General features: G+C 34.3%; 1 protein-coding gene across 10 annotated transcripts in view; it reads right to left on the bottom strand.

The window, feature by feature from the left end:
* PAPOLA (poly(A) polymerase alpha) overlaps window positions 1–25308 on the bottom strand; it is a 76531-nt gene that overhangs the window by 19042 nt on the left and 32181 nt on the right. For 8 of the 10 annotated variants that reach the window (XR_005009884.1, XR_005009886.1, XM_036750266.1 and 5 more), the window contains exons 7-15: window positions 21679–21790; window positions 21129–21218; window positions 20902–21040; window positions 19304–19376; window positions 17361–17481; window positions 16379–16463; window positions 11056–11109; window positions 10285–10404; window positions 384–493 (exon numbers count right to left, since the gene is read on the bottom strand). Coding sequence is in view for 7 of the 10 variants with exons in the window: in XM_036750266.1 (XP_036606161.1) it covers window positions 384–493; window positions 10285–10404; window positions 11056–11109; window positions 16379–16463; window positions 17361–17481; window positions 19304–19376; window positions 20902–21040; window positions 21129–21218; window positions 21679–21790 (904 nt within the window). In the remaining 3 variants the exon portion in view is untranslated. The remainder of the gene's footprint in view (window positions 1–383; window positions 494–10284; window positions 10405–11055; window positions 11110–16378; window positions 16464–17360; window positions 17482–19303; window positions 19377–20901; window positions 21041–21128; window positions 21219–21678; window positions 21791–25308) is intronic. The other 2 variants (XR_005009885.1, XM_036750270.1) reach the window with 1 other exon arrangement.

Here is a 25308-nt window from a genome sequence, read left to right as displayed (position 1 = left end):
GGTATGCCAAACCTGAAGACAGTCACTTTGAAGAACCAATGTTGATCCCTATCTCACGGTCACTGAAACTCAGGTTGCATCCCTACCCCTCTAAGAACTGACACTCGAATATTTTTTCCTTTGAATCTTCTTATCTGTCTCCAATGTCTCATCTTGGGCCTTGAGCCGTCTTGACCTTCTGTAAGATATAATGTGCCAAGATAAAGGCCTATTGCTTTATATATTACTGGCCTAATTCTATTCTGAAATGTGTACATCCCGACTGCAAAAACAAACTGGGACATTTTCACAAATAACACTACCACAAAGATTATTCCAAATTCGATGAGAATACATGCTAAATATCTTAAATTTCAAATATTTTTAAAAATCATGGAACTTACCTGTATCTGTGAAAGACTGAATGTCATATGTAAGGTCAACACTGAGGTTTTCAGAGTTTTCTGTTTTTTTAAACACTAATCCAATCACCCACATAGTACGAAATTCTTCCCTGCAAAATATTTCAATACAAAATAATCATGAAATTTCTGAAAACTTTCAACTTCATCAATGTGGATATTGAATTTTTTTCTAAATTAAGTTATATGGAATAAAATAAAAAATTATATGGATGTTAAGTCCTTTATCATAATTTTCATTATGATATGATTGAACCATAGAGTAAAACCTGAATTACATAAAATACAAATAATTATAACTCTTGTCTAAAATAAATGCAACCTTTGTTACAAGAAAAGGCTCTTCAGGTGAGAGAGCAGGGAGGGATATATTTGGAGATGAAGATGATGTAAAAGCAAAGGACATCAATAAAAAATAAAACAAATGCAGTCGAAAAGCTAATGTAAAAAAAGTTTTGGTTGTCTCAGCACAATGTTTTGTTTTCTATCTGTATACCACTATACACATAAACAAGCTCATAATGACACCTGAAAGCACTAGAAATAGAGCAATATCCTGAATACAAAAAGAAAGAAAAGCAAGACTGTTTGACTCTTGGCAAAGAAGATCAAACTAAATTCTATGAAAGGAACTTCCAAGCAACTAGTTCAAATGCCTATCTGATTACAGAACTTACCTGTGAAAGACATTTGTGAACAACAGACTTAGAGCTGAAAGGTAACATCTAGTGGGGCAGTAGAATAAGCAGTGGATTTGGACCTATGTTCAAATCCTTACTAATTTATACAGACACTTCATCTTTCTGGGCTTCAGATTCCTCAACTATAAAAACAGAGGTTACTACTGGATGACCTTTTAGATTCTTTTAAAGTGTAATCATATGATTCTATGATCTTATATCTCTAAGATTCAATTCCAGTCTAGAATAACCACTAGGTTCAGACTAGGCTAAAATCTTGGCTCTATTACCTTACTTAGGGGCAAGTTATTTAAGATTTCTGGCCCTCAGTTTCCTCTATTACAAATAGAGAAGGTTATAGTGGATGACTTCTGAAGTCCCTTTCAAAGTCTAGGCTCTATGATACTACGATCCTTTATCTCTAAGAGCTATTTCTATTTCTAGTTTCACTCCCTTTTACAAATGAGGAAACTAAGATCTCAGCATCCTAAGTGACTTGTCTCATCCTAGAAAAACAACAACAATCTGTCTTCTGAAATCCATTTATGCATTTCCAACTTGCTGGACACCTAGCTAAACTATGTCCATCTGGCACCTCAAGTCAAACAAGTCCAAACACATTTTTCCCTTTCCCTCAACCTGCCTCTTATCCAAACTTTCCTTTCTGTGTAGAGGGCAAGATCATCCAGTTTTATAGCCTTGGTGTCAATAACATTTTCTGCCTAGCCTCCCTTCTGCTATAACCAGTCCTATCACTTCTACCTCAACCACCTGTCAATCATTTATTGAGTGCCTACTATGTATCACATAATCCTAATGATTCTAAGAAAAAGTTAAACTTTTGTTTCCTCAAGAACCTTATATTTAACTGAGGGATACAAAAGGTACCCATAAAAGTGTGTATAATTTGGGAGGAGAAGCACTAGTAGCTATGAAGTTCAGTAAAGGCTTCATTTAGGAAGTACTGTTTGACCTAAGCTTTAAAAGAAACTAAGGGATTCTACAAGGTGAAAGTGAGGACAAAATGTAATCTAGGAATGAGGAGATGGGAGGTAGAATGCTATGCATGAACAGAAATGTCAGTTTGACTGGACAGGAGAATGTGAGCAACAGTAATGTATATTTCAGGGCCATAAAGGTAAATTGGGGTCAGGTTGTAAAGGAAGGGCTCTAAAATTAAGAGAGAAGTTAAGAATCGATCCTAGACAGAAGGGAGAAAAGAGGAGAGGGTAAGTGAGAAAAAAATACAACACAGCAAGATATTAAAGTACAAGATAAAGCCTATAATTTAGGAAAGTCATTTTAGTGAAAAATACAAAGTCATTTTGTGGAGGACAGAATGGAGTTGGGAGAGACTTGAGGGAGGAAGACCAATCAAAAAAGGCTACTGCACATATTCTAAGTGAGAGATGACAGTGGCAAGAACAAAACAGGTATAAGATTCAGTGTGGAGACAAAACTATCAAGACTTGGAAACTGACTGGATGTGTAGGTAATGGGGAAATGAGGACTAATCTAAGTGACTAAGATAATGGCAGTACTCTTAAAAAAAATAAGAGAAGTTTGAAAGAACAGCAGGTTTGGAGGAAATGATAATGAGTTCCATTTTGGATATGAGTTTGAGATGTCTACTGGACACCATGTTTGAAAAGTTCAATAGGAAATTAGTGACAGGGAATAGTGACAGGAAACTGGAGATTAGGAGAAAGACTGGGGCTAGATATATAGATCTAGGAGTCATTTGGAAAGAGAAGAGGAGCCAGGACAAGTTTCAGGGCACACCGATAGTTAGGGGGCAAGGCAGAGATGCAGCAGGAAATGAAAAAGGTGATCGTCAATGTCAAAAGTTGCAGAGAGGTCAAGAAGGATGAGCATTAGGAAAAGGTCCCAGGATTTTTAGGAGAAAGTCACTAAATTATATATAACCACTGACGCAGCAATATCACTGCTAGGCACGTAACTTGAAGAGGTCAAAGACAGAGAAAAAGGACCGACATGAACAAAAAATATTTATAGCACCACTGTTTGTAGTAGCAAAGAACTGGAAACAAAGCGGGTGCCCATCACCTGGAAAATGGACGAACCAATGGTGATATGTAAATGTAATGTTACTGCACCATAAAAAATATGAATGACAGATTCATAAAAATGCTGGAAAACATGAATTAATTTAAAGTGGAAGGAGCAGAATCAGGAAAATAATTTACAAGACCACAATATGGTGAAGAATAAAAACTCTGAAATACTTCATAACTCTTATCCAAGTAGTACTAAGTCAAGACTTCAAAAGAACTGGCGACAAAGCATGTCTCCTGCTTCTAGCCCGTGCTTCTTAAATTGTGGGTCTCGAACCCACAGTTTAAGAAGTGCTGAAGGGGTCACAAGCGGAAAAAGTTTAAGAAGCCCCGTTCTAGTCAAAGAGGCAGACCAAAGATGCAAAATGAGACATTTAAACCACAATGTTTTGCTTAACTATACTTACTTGTTACTGAGGAGACCTTTTATGGAGGGAAAAGAGAACAAGAGGGAGAGGTATTTAACAAAACACAAAGAAAAGAACATCAATAAAACTACATGAAAGAAAACAAAAGTAATTCAGAAGGGGACACAAACAGGACAACTTTGTTACTTTAAACTTCAAATACACTTAAACACCTTTAATAAAAAAAACTTAGTTCATACACAACCCTCTTTTATTCTTTGTATACTGAAATATTTGTGTTTGTTGATGATTAACTAAAAAAAAATAAACACCAGTGGTGGTTTTGGAGAGAGCAGTTTGGAGAAGCTGTAACACAATGATTGAGAAGTGAGAAGACAAAAAATGGAGGCAATGAATCAGAGATAGCTTTTTCTGGGATTTTGGCTGTGAAAGGAAGGACAGACAAAGAATGACACAGCTTGAAAGGATGGCAGAGTTAAATAAGTGTTTTGTCAAGATGAGGAAAGCTGGGCAGGTTCATAAGTAGCAGGGAAACCAACAGAAAGAGACTGAAAATGACAGAGACTGAGGATGAGATTGACTGAAAATAAGAAAATGAAGATGAAGGGAGGAGAAACTTCAGAGAGGAGGGGATCAAGAGTACACATAGAGGAATTGGCCTTGGTAAGGAGAAGAGACAACTCTTCATCAAAAACGGAGGTAAAGCAGGAGAGCCTAAGGAATGATTTCAAGGTCTTGAGATGTCAAATAGAGAAAAAAAGAGAAATGACAGCAAAATGGCCTCTCTTTTCTCAAAATGAGGTAAGGTTCTCAGCTATATAAGTGGAGAGAGAGCACAGGAGGCTTGAGGAAAGTAGAGAAGGTTTGGCATAGCCATTGTAGGAGCTGAGATGTAAAAACCACCACCACCACCACCACTTACATTTACACAGCACTTATTAAATACCAGGCATTGTGCTAAGCAAGCACTTTACAAATACTATCTCATTTGACCTTCACAATAACCTTGGGAACTAAAATTATCACCTCCGTTGTACAGGTGAAGAAACTGAGGCGAACCTAAGCTAAATCATTTGCCCAGGTCACAAAGCTAGTGTCTGTTGCCTGACTGATATCAGATGATATAAATTTGTAATGGACCCAGGGAGAAAAAAATTCCTAACTCCCTCTAGCAAAGATTAGCAGCTCCTAAATAGGAATGGCAGGTGATGGTAGGAGCAATCCATGATTGAGGTCTGGCAAAGTATGAGCTGTAACGAGGAGAGGTAGCAAAGGATTTCAAAGTACAAAATTGTGTTATAGTTCAACAGAGCTTGACTGATTCACAAAGAGGCCAGACTTAGAAAGAGTCCTTAGAAAGTATTATTAAGAAGGTGGGCGAGACACCACTGTTCAACAGCAGTATCCAAGGGGTGATTAGATAGCCTGGAATATTACTTCAGGGTAGAGGGAATGGTGGTCATGGTTAGGACAAAAAAAAAAGGGTTTAACAGGAATGAGGCACAGAAGGAATAAAAAGTTATAATTGGAAAAAGAAAATGAGAATCCTTGATTACAGAAATTTGTGGTCGATGGTCACTGCTGAATAGTGTCCCCATTCCTGTTGGTGCCTGGGATAGAATGAAAGAGGAGGGACTGAGGAACTGAGAGGACAGAGAGTTTGAACAAACAATGTGTACGTTGAAGTTATCTAATATAAAAAGCAGAGATTAAGGTAGGAAAAGAAAACACTGAATCAATATTAAACTCCTTGAGAGAAAAAGAGAAAACGACCTAGGAATTCTTAAACAACTACCACCAGGAAATGAACTGGGTGACATATTTGCATTGGGTGACCCATAAAGGAGGAGAAGCAGCTAAATGACAAATGGAAAATGGAACACACTTGTCAGAGGACAAGTAAGAAAGTACAACCAGTAGTGAATATGATGAGTAGGGAAAAGTGTCCCCTGTAAAGGATCTACGTTTCTATGAGAGACACAAAGATGGAAGAAGCAAAAGCAGAAGCAGTGAAAGATTAAGAGAAATTTGTAAATAAAAAGGGATTCCAAAAGGCAAAATGAAAGGGTTAAGTGGTGCTAGACTGGGATATGGAAAGGGTAGAGTTTAGATTAAAGGGACTGAGATAACAAGAAAATGGTGGCAGGGAAGAGGGATGATTTTCATTTAGGCAACCAGGAATTCACTGGATTGGAAAAGTTAAGTGATGTGATTTTGCTAACCACAAGCATTTTAGTACTTTTGACTAGGACTCACACCCTCAAGAGTCCTCTAAATGGAAATCAGTTCTTCTTCCAGAGTTAGAGCAAAAAAGAAACTTGGATTTTATGTTAATAAACTCCCTATAAATGAAGTTCTTATGATCCTAACAGTGAGGAAAACTGAGGAATAGGCATTAGCCTGGGTGGTGAAGGTGAGTATCTGACAAGCAAGGTATGAGGGCTGATTCAAGAGGCGACAAACAAGGCATGAGGTTTGTTTTGGTCTCAGCACAGTGGCAAGAAAGACAAGTTGCAGCAAGATGTGATTCCAGATGAAGTTATCAGTAAATCCCAGCAACTTCAATGACAATGGCTGACTTAAGTCAGACCTTTGGCATGACTCCTGTAGTGTCAGTTTCGTTAGGGTCTCAGAGACACTCCACAGCATGTCTCACATAGGCCTTTACCCATATGGTAACCAATGTATTCACTTTATCATCTCTCCTCTGATCAACTGCAAATGCCTTCTAATTAGTTTGTCTATACAGCCAACCTTCCCCAATCAAGCCATGAAAAAGGCATTATATAAATTTTTGGGAAACATAAATCTGTGCCTTCCAACGACACAAAAACTTGGCTCCCTATTATTCCTAGGGGGAAAAAAAAGCAAACTCTTTAGTCACTTAATATACAATCAGGCTTCAACTTATGTAATTGTTTCTGTGGGAAATTACTTCTCTTCATATACTATTTCCCGGCCAAACTATACTATTTACTACAAACCCTCTCCCACCTCTCTTTGCATTTGTATGAGAAATCCCCCATGCCTGAAATATACTTGCTCATCTGCACCTTTCAGACTTCTGCAAACCATATTGTACAAGAGACAACAACTTCACAGTCATACACATGAAAAAGGCAGACTCCAAGACCTTACTTTTATTTACTGACTTGTCTCAATAAAATGGCATCTGATTCAGCAAAACAAAATGTTACTTTAAAGGAGCTAACAAAGTATCTCCTACATTTGTTTTTAAAAAAACCCCCACAAGATTTTTCTAAAGATGGAACAGAAATTACTTTGTCTAACAACTCTCTGTTTATAGGGTCTGTTTATAAGGTCTGGACATTCTAATAAAAGATACCCAGCAGAGAATTCAAATAGAAGAGGGATCCCCTACAATGAGTCCTCTCCAAATGATTTTCTTTGAGGATATCATAATTTTGATCACATAAAACAAGGCATAGCTTCCTAAATAAAATTTACAATTAATTAAGAATTGGACCTAATTATGCACACAGTAAAATCACATAGATGAACAATGTCTCCTATCAAGGATATGACATGCCACTGAATGGAGAGACCTTAAAACTAGTCCATAAGCATATACATTTGGATACACTGTGGATAAAGTAATGAACTGGGAACAAAATGGAACGAGAGAAAAAGAACAGGCTAAGTTTTGGGAAACTTTTGAATGCCCCCATGCTTTCTCCTGATATAAAAGCCCATCTTTTTAAACATCAATATTCACGCAGTGATGCTCTATGGCTACAAACCACAGAATAGCAGTCTCCAAAAAAATTAAAGAAGAGGATTACCCAAAGTGCAATGGATCACACAAGAAAATCACAAATATGCTACAAAACATTATCAATAACAAACCATACTGTCGTGTAATGAGAGCAACCAATAAAGGCAGTAGGCAGTCCATGTGCTCTGGCAGTACCAATGCAACATGTGGAGAGCTAGCCAAAGGCCCCAAGAAAGCTGATTTGACACCCTACTCCTATTTAAAATTAACGAGAGAACAAGGAAAACACTTACATAGGATAAGGTAGGGATTGAATGAACACTGTTGGAAGGTATACAAAATTTGATGAGATCATTGATCCGATACCTTATTTATTATACCTTTAAGCTTTAACCCAAGTGCCATCTCATCCACAAAATCTCCTTTGATTCCTTACCTATAGAGCACGCTCTCCTTCCTCAAACCTTCCTGGAGTTTTGCCTCATCTCTCCTTTACACTCCCTACACTCCAATACACAGTTTCGTTTATGTTGTATCTTACCCTACTCCCATCCCAACAGAATGTGAACTTCAAAGTAGGGTCTCTTTGGATATTATGCTAGTTGCTTCAAAGCATATAAAATGATGCCTTGAATATAACAGGTTCTTAATAGAGAATTCACGGCCATCCACAATTCTCAGTTAAAAAAAATCATTATTCATATGGCAATGTTCTTAGACTATTCACCCATTTTGACTGTTCTTTAATATTCTACTTCCTAGTATCTTCTAAAACATCTAGAGTTCACTAACAAAAATCCAGACGTATTCAGTTCAACAAGCAGTTCTTAAATATCTGGTACGTACCAAGCACCTTGTTAGGCACAAAGAAAAATGGAAACAGTGTTTGCCCTCAAGGAACCTGATACAAAGTATAAGAGGTGGGGGTCAAAAGCTAACAACTAGGGGAACTAGGAAAAAGCTTCTAAAGAAGGTGGCATCAGAGACTTGATATAAATTAGGCCAGGGACTCCATAGCATAAGGGTGAGAATGGACAGTATCTCAAGTGTAGGGGACATCCTGCGCAAAGACTCAAGTATGAGAAAAGAACTATCCTATATGAAAAACTAGAAGGGCACTTTTACTAGAATGCAGTGAAAGAAATTGGATAAGTCTGGAAAGATAGGCTGGAGCCAGATTTCAAAGGCCTTTAAATGTCCAAGGAATTTCTATTTTATCCTAGAGGATGTAAGAATCCAGCTACGCCAAGGATGGACTGAAGAGGAAAGAGTGTGGTAGCAGAAAAACCAACTAGAAGACTATAACAATAGTCTAGGGTGAGCAGTTATAAGGGCCTGAACTAGGGCGATGACTAGAGAAAAGGAAACAGATGCAACAGATGTTACAGAGATAGAATCACCAAGATCTGGCAACTGATTAAATATGGAGAGCAAGGGAAGGGGAAGAGTTGGAAATGACTGAGGTTGTGAATCTTGGTGATTAGAACAATAGTGTTCATGATAGAAAAAGGAGAGTTTAGAAGAGGAAGGAGTTTAAGGGGAAAGATAATGAGTTCTATTTTGGACATGACCAGTTTCAGATACCTACGAGACATCCAGGTGGAGATATCTAGCAGGCAGTTGGTGATGCAGAATTGGAGCTCAGGAGAGAGATGAAAGCTGGATATGTAGATTTGGGTGTCATCTGCAGAAAGATGCTAGTTGAGTCCATGGGAACTGATGAGACCACTGACAGGAGGACCTAGGATAAAGCCCTGGTGTACATCCATGTACAGAGGGCAGGACACAGATGGTGGTCCAACCAAGTAGACCGAGAAGTATCAGTCAGGAGAACCAGAAGAGAGCAGTGTCACAATAACCTAGGGAGGAAAAAGTATCCAGGAGGACAGAGTGGTCAACAGGGTAAAATGTTGCAGGGAGGTGAAGAAGAATGAGGACTGAGAAAAGGCCACTGGATTTAGCACTTAAAGAGATTTCTGACAACCTTGGAGAAAAAAAGCAGTTTCAGTTAGGCAGTGAGGTTGGAGTCTAGCGGCTGAGAAGAGAATGGGAGGTGAGGAAGTAAAGGAAATAACTGTAAACCATCCCAAAATATAATCATATATATAATCAGATTCTTTTTTTCCTGAATACTATGGTTTTATTAATGTAGCCCAAGATAGCACTTTTTGGGAGCCATGTTATAGTGCTACTTCTTTCCAAAATGTCAAGTAACCTAGAACACCACGATCCAACTTTTATAAATTGTCTCATCATACATGTCTATACTACCTTATACTTGTACAACATTTTCCCCCTTAAATCCATAAAAGACATTAATCTATACTTTTCATGTGATAAGATCCAGCCCACTTTTCTACCATGTCTAGATCTTTCTAGATAATATTTAATGATCCATAAATTTAATAAACATATCTATGTCTTCAAGATACTGAAATATATAATACTCTACAAAAATCTTTAACAAGAGCTTAAAAAAAGAATTTGTGGTTAAACTTTTAATTAATTTTAGTCAATTTATCATATAGCATATCCCTTGAAAACCCAACAGGTTAGTTGAACTATTGCCATAAAATACATTTTTTTAAAACCACCACTTAAAAAACAATAATAAAATTAAGTATAGCATTATATTCCAGTTTTAGTTACCAATATGGAAAAAGGGTTATCTTGAAATATGAAAGCATTTAGTCAATCTTCCCAACTTGGAGGGCAAAACAACTAACATACAAAACTTACACATGTTAATATACTTCAAAAACTTAAATGAAGTATTTAACTTTTAACTAAAGCTTTATGTTATTTCAGTTCTCATATCTGCTTTAAAAGGTCAGCCTTCAAAATAACTTGCAAACTTTAATTTTTGAAAAAGGAAAAAAATCCAAATATAATTTCCATATTGGTGGATTTAGATCAAGAGTAATGTTCTCTGTACCATGAAAACTTAGTCTTTAAATTTATTATAGCAAATTAGTATTTTATTCTTACTTCTACTGAAAACTTTAAAGGAAGGTGTATGCTTACTTGTCAGGATTTTCCTTGGGTGCTGGAAATGACTGAGGATTCACATGAGCCAGTGTAATAAATTCATTCTTCTCCAAACTTCCAACCAGGATTCGGATTTTTGATTCCACCAAGCCCACCCTGAACAAATGCCACTTAGTATTACTAAAAGTCTGTTTACTTTTAAACAAAAATAAAAGTTAAGCAAAATGTACAGAAATAGAAGAAATGTACTGAAAGTAGAAATTCAGGTACTCTTTAAAAATTAAGAATACCAAAACAAGCCATTTAATGAACTCACTGTCCCAAGTAAATTAAGAAGTCATTAGTAACTTTTTAGTGCTCTATCTGAAAGGTCAGGAACCAGTCTACGCTCTTTATAAAACACTTGTCTAGAATCAGGAAATTCAAGAAACTGAATTTTCAAGAGTATCAGTCTTGGTTGCTCAGGACTTTCAAAGAAAAGATATTAACAAAGCAGTTTTGGAAATGACTAGTTATAAAGTGAATTTCAACTAATTGTAAAAACCACAGTGGCAAGTAAAAAAAAAAAACTAAAAAGATATTATTGGCAGTTATGTGGTATCCATCCACTAAAAACAAAAAACAAAAAAAAGTGAGGCCTCATTCCAACGTCCTAGCAACGTATGCCTAAAAAAAATTATCAAAAGTCAAACTGAAGGACTGAGTTATTCTTCCTATCTCGTGTCCATTTTATTTTGGCCTGTGCTTTATTTCAAAGGGTCATTTGGAAATTTATGGTCTTTTCTGTGAATCTTATCTTATACTCACCATTCTAGTCGCTGCTTTTCTGTTGGTGCACTTGCTAGAAGTACAATATAATGCCTTTGAAGATAAAGACAATATGCTATTTATTTTATTTATATGTTTGGAGTTGGATATTCAAGCCACAATGCTATAAGCTTCCTTGAATTGTTCTAACTTTAGAACAGCTAGCCCAAAAATCATTGCAAAGTGAAAATCTCACCCTATGCACATTAATGGATTATATATTAGTTTATAAATATTCCACAAGTGCTCAAACTACAGGATAGTTTAATTGCTTCTGAAAGAGATATACATTAACAGATTATGTTATAAAAGATTTCAAAATAAGAAAATAAATTGTAGCAAGAAGAATACTGATTTGGCATCTTGTCCCCTCAAAACTGTTTAAAAGCTATTTACTCAACACATCAATTAAAATAAACTTATTTTAAAGGGACAATGAACAAAATTCAGTGCTTTAGTTACAGACGTTACAACTAATTATGGAGACTGTGCTAATAACCTAATAAATGAAAATTGGGTTCAAATATTTCTCATGTATTTTAAAAATCTGACCTAAAAAAAAAACAAAAAACCAGGCCTTACTTAATCCAACTATGCAATTATATCCAATCAATGTGACCCAAATCATAAAGGAAAATACTTCTAAAATGAAAGAAAAATTCAAAAAGCTAAATTTAGAAACCAATACCAAACTAAAGTAGAAAGAAAATCTAGCCCCATACAGAATCAGTCACAATTTTTAAAGTTTATTTTGACTGACTTATCTTGGTCAACTACCTTGTTTTTCCTTAAAGCCAAAGTAATAAGCATTGAAGCGCTCACCAAATTGCATAATTGGTAACTTATTGTAGCTAGCAAAAAAGATTTTAATAATCAATTATAAAATGGTGTGTTAAAAGTGTTAGAAGTGAGACAAGGTTTCTTCCAAGATATTTTGTCGCAAAACAGATTAAATGTAGGAAGATAAGTAGGAATCCCATCAAAATCAGTAGCATCTGGCCATCTCTGAAATAATTACTTGCCCTCTGCTTTAAAAGATTAGCAATGGTCTTTGAACAAAATAATGTTCTGACCTAAATCACGATGAAGTCACCTTACCTAGTTCTAGTTTACCAAGAAAAACTGTGTTAAATGAGATACCAAATCTTTCAAAATGGAAAAAAAAGGAAAACAAGAATATTAAGTCTCTGCGTAGTCAAAAATAATTATTTTTTATAACTACACACTAAAGCTTATTTATGCAGGGTCCTAAAAGCTAACGCAGAATCTGATTGCTTTTTCTGGTCATATGGTTTCCCAACCCACAGCAGATTAAGTGGGAGACTACTAAAGGGGAAAAAAGGCAAGGAGAAGGTAAATACAAGACATATCAAAATTTTTTACAGCATTTTGTCTGGCTCACTACTTAAACCTTTATACATTTTACTATTTATCATACTGACTTGTGTACTCACACCTCATTATAAATGCTTTAAGGCTTCCATCCAAAAGCTCTATATTTTTCATCTTTTTTATCCCCAATGTTTTGTATATAGTAATTGGTTACAAAAATGTGTTCATTGAATAGCACCAGGAAGGAACTTCATATATGGGACAAACAGACCCACATATAAAAAAGACTGTGACAATTTTGGTACATTACAAGATAGGATAACTGAAGCTCATAATGACTGTGAATAATCAAGGAAATGTTAAATTATAGTCCTATATTGAAAAATGTGCTTATTGATATCTTTTAAAAATACATCAAAAATAACTGAAGACTAATTTAAGGTTTGGTACTCGAACACAAAATTGTACGGAAAATTGGATTATTTTCTTAAACCTAATGATGATGGATAAACGAAGTCCTACTATGTATCTATAGCCATGACATAACACTAATAAGCATTTCAATTTATACACTAAGAGAATGATAGAGAGTTGCAAACATCTAAGTATAATGGACACTAAATTTTTAAATAATCTTTAGGATCTAATTAGATGTTTAAAACTTTAGATAGTAATCTTTGAAGGTAAAATTTGAAGTTTATAAGATGAGAGAAATTAGATATTCACATTAAAGCATCAGCCTTCCCCTGCCTTTCCACAACCTAGGCATACTGACCAAAGAAAAGACAAATGATGAAATCATTTGTTCCCTCAATCCTTTCCAAAAAAAAAAAATTATCCCCTCAATATTCCCAAATTTGGATGAAATCTCATTAAAAGGGTAGAAATTAGTTTAAACTGGTAACTACAGCTCAATTACTGTTGTTTTATATTAGAAATCTTTCAAAACTGTTTACAAAAATAACAGCCGAATTAAATGTTTAGTGAATGAATACTTGAATCAAATACTTCCAGAAAACATTTTACATATTAATGTGTCAAGTGTTAGTGTGCTATATTAAAATGAATAAAAAACAATAAAACTTTTTAAAACTGGCAAATAAAAACGCTTGGATGAATCAATAAAGTTACCATAAATGTCTGATCTAATTAATGAAAAGTTCACAGACTTTTAAACCCAGGATTCAAAAGATTTGGTGGCAAATGCAAATTAGAATTTAGAACTGCAACTATGACCCAAAGCACAAGCATTATATCTTTAGGTCACAGTGATGCTCACTTCCATCAGCTGCCATGTCACATACTGATAAATGTAGTAGAAATGTAATAAAAAGTGGTTTATTAATTTTTCTTTTTTAACTGTAGCCAAATGATTTAATTTTTGTGACACATGGAATCTTAAGATAATTATATTACAAAAACACACAATGGACTAATTGTTGCAAAATCCAAAGCTGAGATATTAGCCAATAAAACTTGGGATGCCTCCTCCAGTGTTCTTTGTTGTAAGTACCTCTACCAAGATGTCTAGGTATCTTAAAAAATTGAGTATAAAAGTCAGAATACATCTAATTTATCCTTAAGCCTCAATCCCTGATCCCTCTTTAATAAACTTTTTTTTTTTAACATATCATGTTTTTGTCTTTAAACATTTTTTAACAAGCCCTTTCTTTCACTGTCAGAGCTATCAGGTTGTCTGGAATCTGAGGTAAAGTCAAAAGTTGTTCCCAAAGTTGTGTCTTTCTTAAAGTTCTTAAAGGAATGTGAGCGTCAATTTTATCATATAAGTGTAACTAAGTCCTTAATGCACTGAGTTTAAAAATAATCTTGCAAATAGTTGAATGCCTTTCTAATCACAAAAACAATTTCAAATAAAGTACCAAATATTTTGAAGACACCACAAATCAATGCTATGCCTTCACATTTAGACATATAATGAATGTTGACATGTTGGTTTCCTTCAAATATGAACACCTGAATCTAATGAACGGCAGAAGAGCATGTAGTAAACTGTATTCTAAGACAACCGCAACAATGAAGGATGCTAGACAAATTTAGGTAGTTAATGCTACTATACATACTTCCAAGGTAACTGATTTTAAAAGTAAGAAAAATTTAACTTTGCCTGTCATTATTTGGTACATTTAACTTTTTTGACATATTCATAACAACATGAGACTATTATAATAAAAAGTGCCTACAAACATATGTCATCAAGAGGTTCATATTGTTAAATATGTCTAGCTCTTAGCTCCCTTTGTAAAACTAGCTCTCTCTAGAGAGGAATCCCAAAACATGGGAGAAATTTTGTGGATATAACTGGTAGACTTGTCATGATTTTAAACATTCAAGTTTAGATCAGGATTGTTTTTATTATATTTAAAATACACCCGTATCACCAATTTGATATGACATTTTCTGATCTAATAGATATAAGTAAATTACCATTATTCATTAAAGATATATTTGTTTGACCCACAAGCAGCAAAATATGCATGCTTTCAGGCTGAATAACTTAGAAAAAGATAAATTATAACTGAATTTAAAAGCTACTATTTAAATAAAACTTTAAAGGGCCCCCCATCAAGGTTTTTCTCAACAAAATTTTTTTTAAAAGGAATATAGATCTTTGGGTTCTAAAGAAGAAATTATCAGTCTGTTGCATGAGACAAACTAATGGGTCCAATCCCTGATACACTAAACTTAAAAAGGGCAAGTTTGGATGAATGTGACTCCTTAAGAAGTTTGAGTGGCATTACTATATATTTATGCTAAAGAATAGTATTTTTTGTTCTTCTGTTGTCAACTATTATTCTAACTGATTTGTGCTGAATTAGAAAAACAGTAGTACCTAAGCCTCTGTCAAACTTAAATAGCGCTCAACAGTAAAAAGGGAGAAAAGCTCTCTAAACACAAACAAAATTTCTAAAGAAAAGGTCGAGCTCGTCAATATCTAAGTTATTTCAGTTGCCACTGCTAACACAAGCTTCCAAATGCAATCCCCAGAACACAACTCAGGGCTCTACTGTTGTTGTTTATTCCATGCAAAAGATACAGAAACAAAACACAGAGACATTATGATGGTCATCATTCATTTTTTTTAATTGGGGAATAGCATATTAAAATCTTGCTTAGATTATTACATAACACAATCCAATACAAGATCAGATGGTTAGAAAAGTTTCAAATCTTAAAAAAAAAAATTGAAAAGAAAAAAAATGTGGGACTCTGGCAAAATTTCAGCTCAGGGCAAATAAAAATGCAGTCAATTTTTTTCAAGTAAGATTTATTATAAAACTTACAATTTTCATCAAAACCAAATACAATTAAAACAGGCTTCTGACCTGTACTAAAAAGGTATTAAACCATTAAAAGTTGAACATTTATATTAAAAATATTAGGTCTTCTAGGCTCCTAAGAAAACTTCTTTTAAATATCTGAAGGGACTTTCTTACTATGAAAAAATAAGGATGGGTAGTAAATATAGCCTACTGAAAACATTTAACAGTTGGCTATGTATTGAGCAAATCAGTAAGATGTAACTTTACAAATTTAAGTGACTGTAATCTTTCTAAATGTAAACTTTTAACAAGAACTTCTCCCCTTAGTTTTTCACCCTTTAATCAGCAACACATACTAGTCTAAAATATCTAAGTATTAAAAATAAGTAGAAAAAAACAATTTGTCCTTCTAGCCAAATCACTGACAATTTCCACTCATTCAGCGATGTCTTCATTAATGAAAGCTAGTTAAGTTATATGGCAACCAGTCGTAAAGGCTAAATATTATCTTTAAAAGGAAGAGATGGAGAAAAAAGGAATACATCAACAAAAAGTGTTTACTATTCTAAATATTAGCGATTCACAGGAAAATGAGAACCCTTAAACCTAAATCCTAGTGGAAATGTTTGTCTAACAAAGTGTCATATATACAGATATATCACTGTGAATGTTAAGAAAGCAATACGTCTGCCATGCCTTAAAATACATACTTGTACTTTTGAAAGAAGTTGGGAGCTTCAAAAAGTTTGGACCACTCTGCCTTACTCAGCAAAATTTCATCTGTGATAGCAAGACCTAAATTAAACACATATTAAACTTCTTTGCATATTTCACTGTAAATATTAGCAATCTGACAATTTAAAAAACTTAATTATACCACACACATACATTATAATGCAACATAAGAACTAATTAAATTTACAAAGACTTCCTCATTTCAAAACTACTAATGATGGGGGAAAAGCCATAAACATAGTATTTTACAAACTTGGGAGTCATTGTTGAATCAAGTCAGTAACCAACAATAAAAGTAATATTCTAATACTTTTTATATAAATAACTCCAAAACTTGATGTTATCTAGCTTGGAGAGGAAAAAAACTCATGTGGATTTCTTTCCTTTCATATTTTTCTTCCATTAAAAAATGGTTATTGGAGACCTATGTATTCCCATAAAGAGAAATACACAAAGTGGAAAACCATACTCTGTTTTGAATTTCATGGTAGTTTTGGAGTTCTTGATGCAAGATCCCCATTCTTGCCCAACTTCCTTCCTTAAGGGCTTTATCCTCCTGTTTGCTTAGTCTCTGCCTGTGGAAGAGACTAAAAACCGTAATTCTACATGCAAACAGTATATTATACTAGATACGACGCTAGATACGGCCTACAAAAATCTACTGGAGTGAAGAGACTCCAATACCCACAAGATGTTTAAAATTAAAACTTTTGCTATTTGTGTCAAGTCAAATACAAATTGTATAGCTAGAAAGGAAAAAGTATCAAACATTACACTCATTTACAAATTGAGTTTTCTAGAATATACTATTCTCTAGAATATACTGCAATCCTTAAATAATTGCAAAGTTCTGGTTTGGAAATGATCATTTTAGTCAATACCATAAAGAATAATGCTACTAGGATTATAACAGTATTTAAATTTTTGTATAAGAAGAGCAAGGATAAAAGAACTTACCTTGTTTAAACTCCTCAACCATGACCATCCGTGTAGAAACGGACACATTGTACGTAGAGTTCTGCTGTGGGTATGCTGGTGTAATTATAGGCATAAGATGGTACCTATCACTGGGGTTTACCTATGTATAACAACAGCCAATCAGTTTCTCCAAGTACACATGCAACAGAAATTTGGACTTTTATCCTTTTTGATAAACTGAACAATGATCAATTTTTATTGTATTCATTGTTGAAGGTGAAATCAAGAAAATGCTGGTCAGTAAGCCCTGTTCTGAAATTGTTTAGAGTACCAGAGAACAAATCTAATCTATCAGTCAAATGTAAGCAAGTGATCATGTTACACTAAATTTTTCAGGATACACAAGTGAATACAGAATGTTAGAAAGACTAATTTAAAATGGTACCCTAAAACTTTGCTTTTTAATTAAAAAAGCTGAATTGTACTTTGGGTTCAATTACAAGTTCATTTTCATAAAAGTGCTATATTAAAACATCTGCTAATAAGCACTTTTAGTAATATCCTTTCACATCACTACTAGGAACAAAGTATCTAAAATGAAAAGAAACTTTGTGCACCCTAATTATTGGGATATTAATACAGTATTCAAAAATGAAACAAACTCTGCCCCCTCCAAAAAAAAAAAAACCAGGGGAGAGGGTCAAGGAATTACTATAGGCTATACTTCCCCTAAACCATTTTGCTTTAAGGTCTCCAAAGGAAAGTTTTAATCAAATTTAGAGCCACGTTTTTAAACATGTCCTAGAATCATAAGAAAGTAGGAACTGGAAGTAACAGAAATGATCTAGCCCAACATTTGAATTTTACAGATGAGGAAATTGAGGCCCAAAGAAGGCCTTGCCACTGGTTAAACAAATAGTAAATGGCAGAAATCAGACCTAGACCTCCAATCTCCTAACTCCCTAGGCATTCGCTACACTTGTTGGTATCATCCTATAAATTTTACACAAAAGATCTAAGAAATCCTTAATACTACTCGTATCAGTTTTGCTTTTTAAAAATATCAATTGTATTACTTAAAGACCCAGTTCTATAATTAATGCTGAGGAGCTGAATTGCCTTTTTATCTCAAATCTAAGAATCTGAATTACAACTCGATTCACCCTTTAAGTTTGAAAGCTTTTGAATATATTTAGCCTTTTCTGATCAAGAGAAACAGAAAAAATAAGTTTTAGATGCAGTGATAGACCAGCAAAATCAATGATGGCACAAGATAAAATATACATAAACCCATTAAATTGAGTGACTTTTTAATTAAGTCTCTCATTTTGAGATCCTGAATTTTATTTTTCTTTCAAATGAAAAAATGTCAAAATGAATATTTTCTTAGTAGTGATGGTAACACCCCAAAAGAACTAAAATTAAAGCTATTCCTTAGTTCAAACACATTAATTCAATTTCCAGAAATTCAAACCAACTATAACAACTATATCACGGATGGCTAAACTGATACTTCTTGAAAGTGGTCACATACTAAATGATTTTGCCAACAGCTTTTGTATTACAAATCAGTTTTAACAAAATGTTTACATAAAATAAATACAGGGAATATTTTTAGTAGCCTTTTATTTTGTTTTCTTATGCACAGATGCCCGTACAGTTTTTACTTACATAGTAATAATTATATGATTAAGTATATATTGTAGGTTGTAAATCTCTTACTGAAGTCAGTATGTTCAGCTAGATAATATATATCCTTATATTCTAAGTTCACAGGGTACAAAGTAATTATATCCTATAAATTATAGGACCATTACAGTTGATGTTATAATGAAGAAAATATAATTACGGAAACAATTACCAATAGTCAGCTACATTCACAAATATCTACAACATGAAGTCTCCATGGAGTTTCTTTAAGCAGTTGATTTTACTTTTTACTGTACAGTGTGAATTTATAGGGGAAAAAATAATACACTAACCCTTGGGTCCCATACAGGCAAATTAAGATTGCATTCTTCAGGTTGTTTCAATAGCACTGGATTTGGCCATTCCCTGTTTAAAAAGATTGTAGCACTTGATAAGACCATTGGATATTACCATCTATACTTTTTTTTAATAACAAAGTATTTTGTGAAATGTGATCCTTCTTCATTTTGCCCTCTTGACAAATCAATAGATGGAAGACTTGTAATTTTTTCTTCAAGTTAAGTCTATGTAAGGCGCCTTCTTTCTAAACTATAGAATCACAAGAATCATTTGAAATATGTCCTATATTGCAGCCCTGAAATGGCTAGTAAAGCCATCATACAGCAATAACAATCAGCTCTATTACAAAATATCTTGCAATGTTCTTCAGATCAAATTGAACCATGAAACAAGGGAAACCCACCCTGTAAGAAAGAGAATCCATTCTTTATTCTACCTGAATCCATAGGCAACTGGAAAAATAACAGCTAAGGCAGCATGATCAGTTATTAAAAGTACACAGAACAAACAAAACTCTCCACTAAGACGCTTAAGATGATCTAGCATTAACAACTGGATGAAAGCGGTGGGACCACGTCTTTAAAGTCAGATACTTTAAAAGTAGTTAGTTTACAAATATTAGCTCATTTAAAGGTTAGACAGAAGGCGTTTCTAAGACTTATCAGCACTGTTATAGAAACTTTAAAAGTATCTGACTGAAAATGTGTTTCATTCTAAATAAAAAATCAAAATGAGTAGGAAACAGGTGACCACACAGAAATGCAAGAGGATAAACCCCATGGCTTTTGGCTCAATAGCAATACTTTAAGGGAATGATGAAAATAATTCATTTATTAAAAAATGCAATGGAATTCCATAAAATGACAATGGGATAATTACTTTTCTTATGCCTTAAACATTTTGAAAATTAAAAATTTGAAGTCACTAAATCCATCCATAAAGACAAAATAACTAAAGAAAGTAGTGAGGATTTCTTTAAAAAAGAATGTTTACAATATATTTTAGAAGGTGGAAAATTTTATTAGCTATCTGAAAAAAGCAAATCTAGAGTAAATGACTAATTTTTCAAGTGTCAAGAAGTTGTTCTTTTTGCATATATTTGTGACTATATTCTTCTTATATGCTTCTTGTGTATGTTATACCATCAATATTTTATTGGCAATAACTAATTAACTGAGTGCTCCCCAAAATATACAGCTTTAAATTTAAAGAGGTTTGTGGGGAAACCAGGGAAGGCTTTCTCAAAAAGTTAATGGATATCCCAAGTTATCATTTTTAATTTGATTACACATGACATTCAGGTTAAAATTAAAATGCAAGTTTATGTGGAGATTACTTAGTGTTGAAATAATAAACATACCACTAGCCTGCCTCATCCTTTTTTTGATAGAGGGGGGAATTGGCAATGGGAAATGAAATGGGGCTTAGGGTTGCTGCTTAAGAAAATAACACAAATTTTGGGTCCCCATTAAACTAAACTTTTAATTATGTACAATTTTAAATCTGGAACCAGTTGCAGAAGTGTCATAGAAATAAGACTAAACTTCAGTGTCTACAATCAATTTTATTTTAATATAATCTAAACACATACCATTTAGAAAATACCAAGAAAAATTTATGTACAAGAGTTGATGCTATTGCATTTGGATAAAGCTGGCAAGTTCTTGCTACTAGCATAGCCCAGGAAACACCACCGAGGAAACCTAATATATTGGAATAGATGTTGTGGCCTGTTGATAAGGGAAAAACAAAAAGCAAGTTACTGGGGAACAAAACACACACCCTTTTAATTAGCTACCTAGCAAATTTTGAACTCACGTTTGGCCCAAAGTTTGATAGCTCTCAGAGTTAACCTGAAGTTGTCAATGTTTGGTACTAGATGTAAAATTTCGTCGGTTACCCTGCAACCTAATAAACAAAAGGGAGGGGAAAAAACACATTTTCAGATTATCAAAGATTCATTTTAAAATCTTATATCCATTTATTCAAAATTTCCTAGGCCCTTAACTGACACTTGTTAGTCCCATAAAGAATATTAACTGTAAGGGATTATCAACTAAATAGGTCAACATATTTAAAAGTTATTAAGAAAAACCTGCTCACATTATTGCCTGAATACTTTAATTCATTTTCCAAGTTAAAGGGATAATGGTGTATTAAATCCTTTAGCCTCAGAAAAGGTAAAGATAAAGTGGTTTGGTTTTTTAAATTAGATCATACTGGCCACACCTGTGAACACTACATATTAATCCAGCCTCATGCAAAAACTGAATAATTCAAAATAAGACACAACTATTAATACACCAGAAAGGCTCAAAGAACTTTATCTGACAAGAAAAAATTGATACTATGTAAATGTTTCACATACCATTAAGACTTCTTATGCATCTAATATCTAAATTTTTTAGTAGACTGTCATCACGCAGGTCCAAATCTTCAGGAATAGTCTGCAGTGCTAATCTTGCAAACAAAATATCAATCTAAATCAAAACAAAAAGTAATCATTCCACATCCATTAAACTACAGAACTTTGTTAAAAAGGTTATTTCCAGAATACATAGGAAATGATTCTTCTGGAAGTTTGTACAATCTCATGACATAATAACCCTGGTAATGTCTCCTGTTACCCACAAGAAGAAAGGTAAATAATTCAAATATAGGTCCTTTCTATCCAGATAGCGTTAAAACGCAATAATGGGTAGTTAAACTGATATCTGCAATTTGTAATGCTGACCATTCATCCAACTCACTTATGAGTCTGACTATGTGCATACAATTAATTATCTATGCTAGTATAATTTCAATGGTGAGCATATTACAAAAAGTTTAGCATACTGCTTACTGAATTATTAAAAATTATTTAAAAAACAATGTTCTACAGATGGGGAAGGAAAAAGAATTTTCAGAATGGTAAAAAATGTAAAACATTCCTATTGTTGCTTTTGGCACACTATCCCATTTACCAAGAATTACATGCCATGCCAGTAGCTGGAGTCAATTTTAAAAAGATAAGATTAGGACAACACTGAAAAGGTAAAAGGGAACTGTAAGCATTTCAAGAAGATAAGATTATAAGTACACTTTGAAACGTAGCTAATTATTGTTAATGATAACAATGATAAGACTTCATACTAATGCAAATGAAGAGACTAAGAGAAGTTACTTTAAAGAATACTTATCAGGAAAGGTGGGGAGATAAAGCAAAGGTGAAATGGACAAGTATGGGTTAGAAAAGAAATACTCTTCCCATATCTAAAATATTCCTCTATAGACACACAATCTTTGTAGTATATGATACCAACACATGAGACAGACATCTGATACTGTGAAACAGCAAGACATATTTAAGACAAGGGAGGTTGTACAAAATACTTAAAGGGAAAAGTTTTCATCTAAAAAAACTCAAATCCCAAATAAAGAATTCAGTAAGACATCCTTTCAAAATTGGTCTTATGTCCATTTTGCTTGTTTCATTTTCTGAAGCATTAGAAAACCTTTAATTCAATTATGAAGTTTCAAAGAAGAACAGAATACCATAAAATTTTAGACACAGGATAGTATGGTACAAAGAACAATGATCTAGAAAATAAAATGTGTGTAACACACGCCGTAAGGGGTACAGAATATTAGTCTGGAAGTCAAAAAGACAAGTGTTTGTGTTCAGCCTCTGAAACATACTAGCTATGTGATCATGGGCACATTTTAAGTAAGCCCTCTCCTTCTCAGGAAATCCTTTAAAACTAAATTGCTGATAAGCATCATCAAAGAGAGTTGCCATGCCTGGAATTACAACCAATGAAATCACCGGGTAGAGAGGAATAACTACTCTCCTCGAAGTTGACCTATAATTAGCAACAACATCAGTATCCTAAGACTTACACACCTTTAGCGTGGCACCCTAATCATGTACTGAGAAGCTGAGAAATAGAACATTTTATGTGTATTACCTCTATTAAACTCTTCCCAATAGATCTTATTTCTATATAAAGTGAATAATTACTTACAGCAATATCCCATTTAAACAGCAAGGCTACTGAGTAACCCTAGTGATTTCCCACTTCCATAGTCCCATCCAGTACAGAGATTTCCAAATCAAGAAGGGTATTTTGGAAGTATGATAGGAATTTACCCATCTTTTCATAAAAGCATTTACTTCCAATAAGGTGAACTTGTTATTTTCATGTACACAAATACTTATAAGTTTAGTGGGGAAAACTTTAGAAATAGCCCAAAAGGGAATAAAATACTGAATTACTACATTGTTTGATCTTCTTTTGTTTAAGGGGTGGGGGGGAGTGAGGGAATAGATATGATTCCATTGTGTAGAGAACTCCCAATAAGGAAAATCCCTCAACCAATGCAGCTTGATATGTCCTCTACAATTTACTTGTCTTAAACAAATGACTAGGGAAATAAGAGGTTAAGTGACTTATTCAGGATCAAACAACTAATAAGCATCCCCATGTCTCCCTTCTCACTACAACCTCTCAGAATCTCTGGTTTCCTTCAGAATTCTGCTGAAGTGCCATGGTATAAATGAACCATTTCATAATTTCCATAGATCGGTGGTTTTCAATGGCTAGGTATGCTGTGAAATTCTTTCCTACACCTTAAGGCTTCACACTCCCCAACTACACTTTGTTACCGGCTCCTCTTGGTTTGACACTGGGTGGGAAATGAAGTCCCACAGAGAAGGAACAATTAGACCACCAGTTTGGCTAGACCACACAGTATGTGTGAAGGGGAATTGAAATGTAGTATGTTAGAGCCAGGTTGTAAAAACTGTTCAAAGCTAAACATCATTATTCGAGCCTAGAAACAATAAGACACAACTGCAGTTTATTAAGTAAAGGGGAAGTGTGGGGGGAGGGGAGGAGATTGAAATCACGGTTTTCTAATATTTTGGTGAATGAGGAATCAAGGATGCCACTAAGCTTATAAATCTGAGGTGATTGGGATGATGGTGGTGCCTAAGCACAAACACCAAAGTTCAGAACTGGGACAGTTAGTATAAGGAAAAAAATAATGAGCTCTATTTTGGAATATTTTGAGTTTCTTAAAACACAAGAATGGGAAAATTCAGAAGGGGACAGAGGCAGACCAGTCCTATTAAATTTAATATATAAAAATTTTAGGTGGAAGAAGTTCAGTTTCATATATGACCCTTCTATTCTTTAAAAACGGTTGTTAAATTCATTTAAAAATTTTTGTTTAAAGACCATTGATAACTCTGGAGATGGCAATTTTAATTGAGTGAGGAAGGAAGGTAGGAGCCATACTGCAAGAGGTTGAGAAGTGAGCAAGTAGAAGAACAAATGTAGGAGTTTAGTTGTAAAAGGGAGGAAAGATATAGAACAATAGCTTGAGAATATAAGGGGTTTTGAGGGAAGATTTGTAAGAAAGGAATCAATGGATAAGGACATCAGAGATGGGAATGGAGGCAATTACCTGTGGGGGCAATCCAATGGAGAAGACATCAGGAGATAGGATTAAGGGTTTTATGTAGAGGTTAGACTTGGAAGAAGATCAGGGATGATGTCAAAGGGTCAAGATGTAGAGTGGAGAAGAGGAAATGTCCTGTGTTTTCTCAGTAACTGTGAGGTGAAGGCTTCAGCAGTGAGGGAAATGCACTGTGTGAAAGGCTTTCAGGGAGGGGAGAAGAAAATAGATAACACAATAGACAACACAAATCTATAACTTACCCAATTAGCAAGGTTGGCCAAGTTCTTGTAGCTTAGTTCCATAGCACATAGGTAGGAATGGAGGAAAAAAGCTTAATCCATGATTGGGGTTAACAAGGCCTGAGTTGCAATTCAATAAGAGAAAGGAATTCGAGCATATAAAATATTATAGAATTGACACAGTCCACTAAAGGGTTGATCCTGAGAAGGGAAAAGAATGCAGCCAGAACAAAGGTAATGGCCTGGGCAATTAATGGAGGGTGGCAGTACTAGAGGTCACAGTGAAGACCAAGGAGAGATTTAGCCAAGATTAAGGT

Source organism: Trichosurus vulpecula, chromosome 3 (genome assembly GCF_011100635.1).
Source record: "Trichosurus vulpecula isolate mTriVul1 chromosome 3, mTriVul1.pri, whole genome shotgun sequence".
Lineage (NCBI taxonomy): Eukaryota > Metazoa > Chordata > Mammalia > Diprotodontia > Phalangeridae > Trichosurus > Trichosurus vulpecula.
This window is presented reverse-complemented; position numbering and strand designations above follow the sequence as displayed.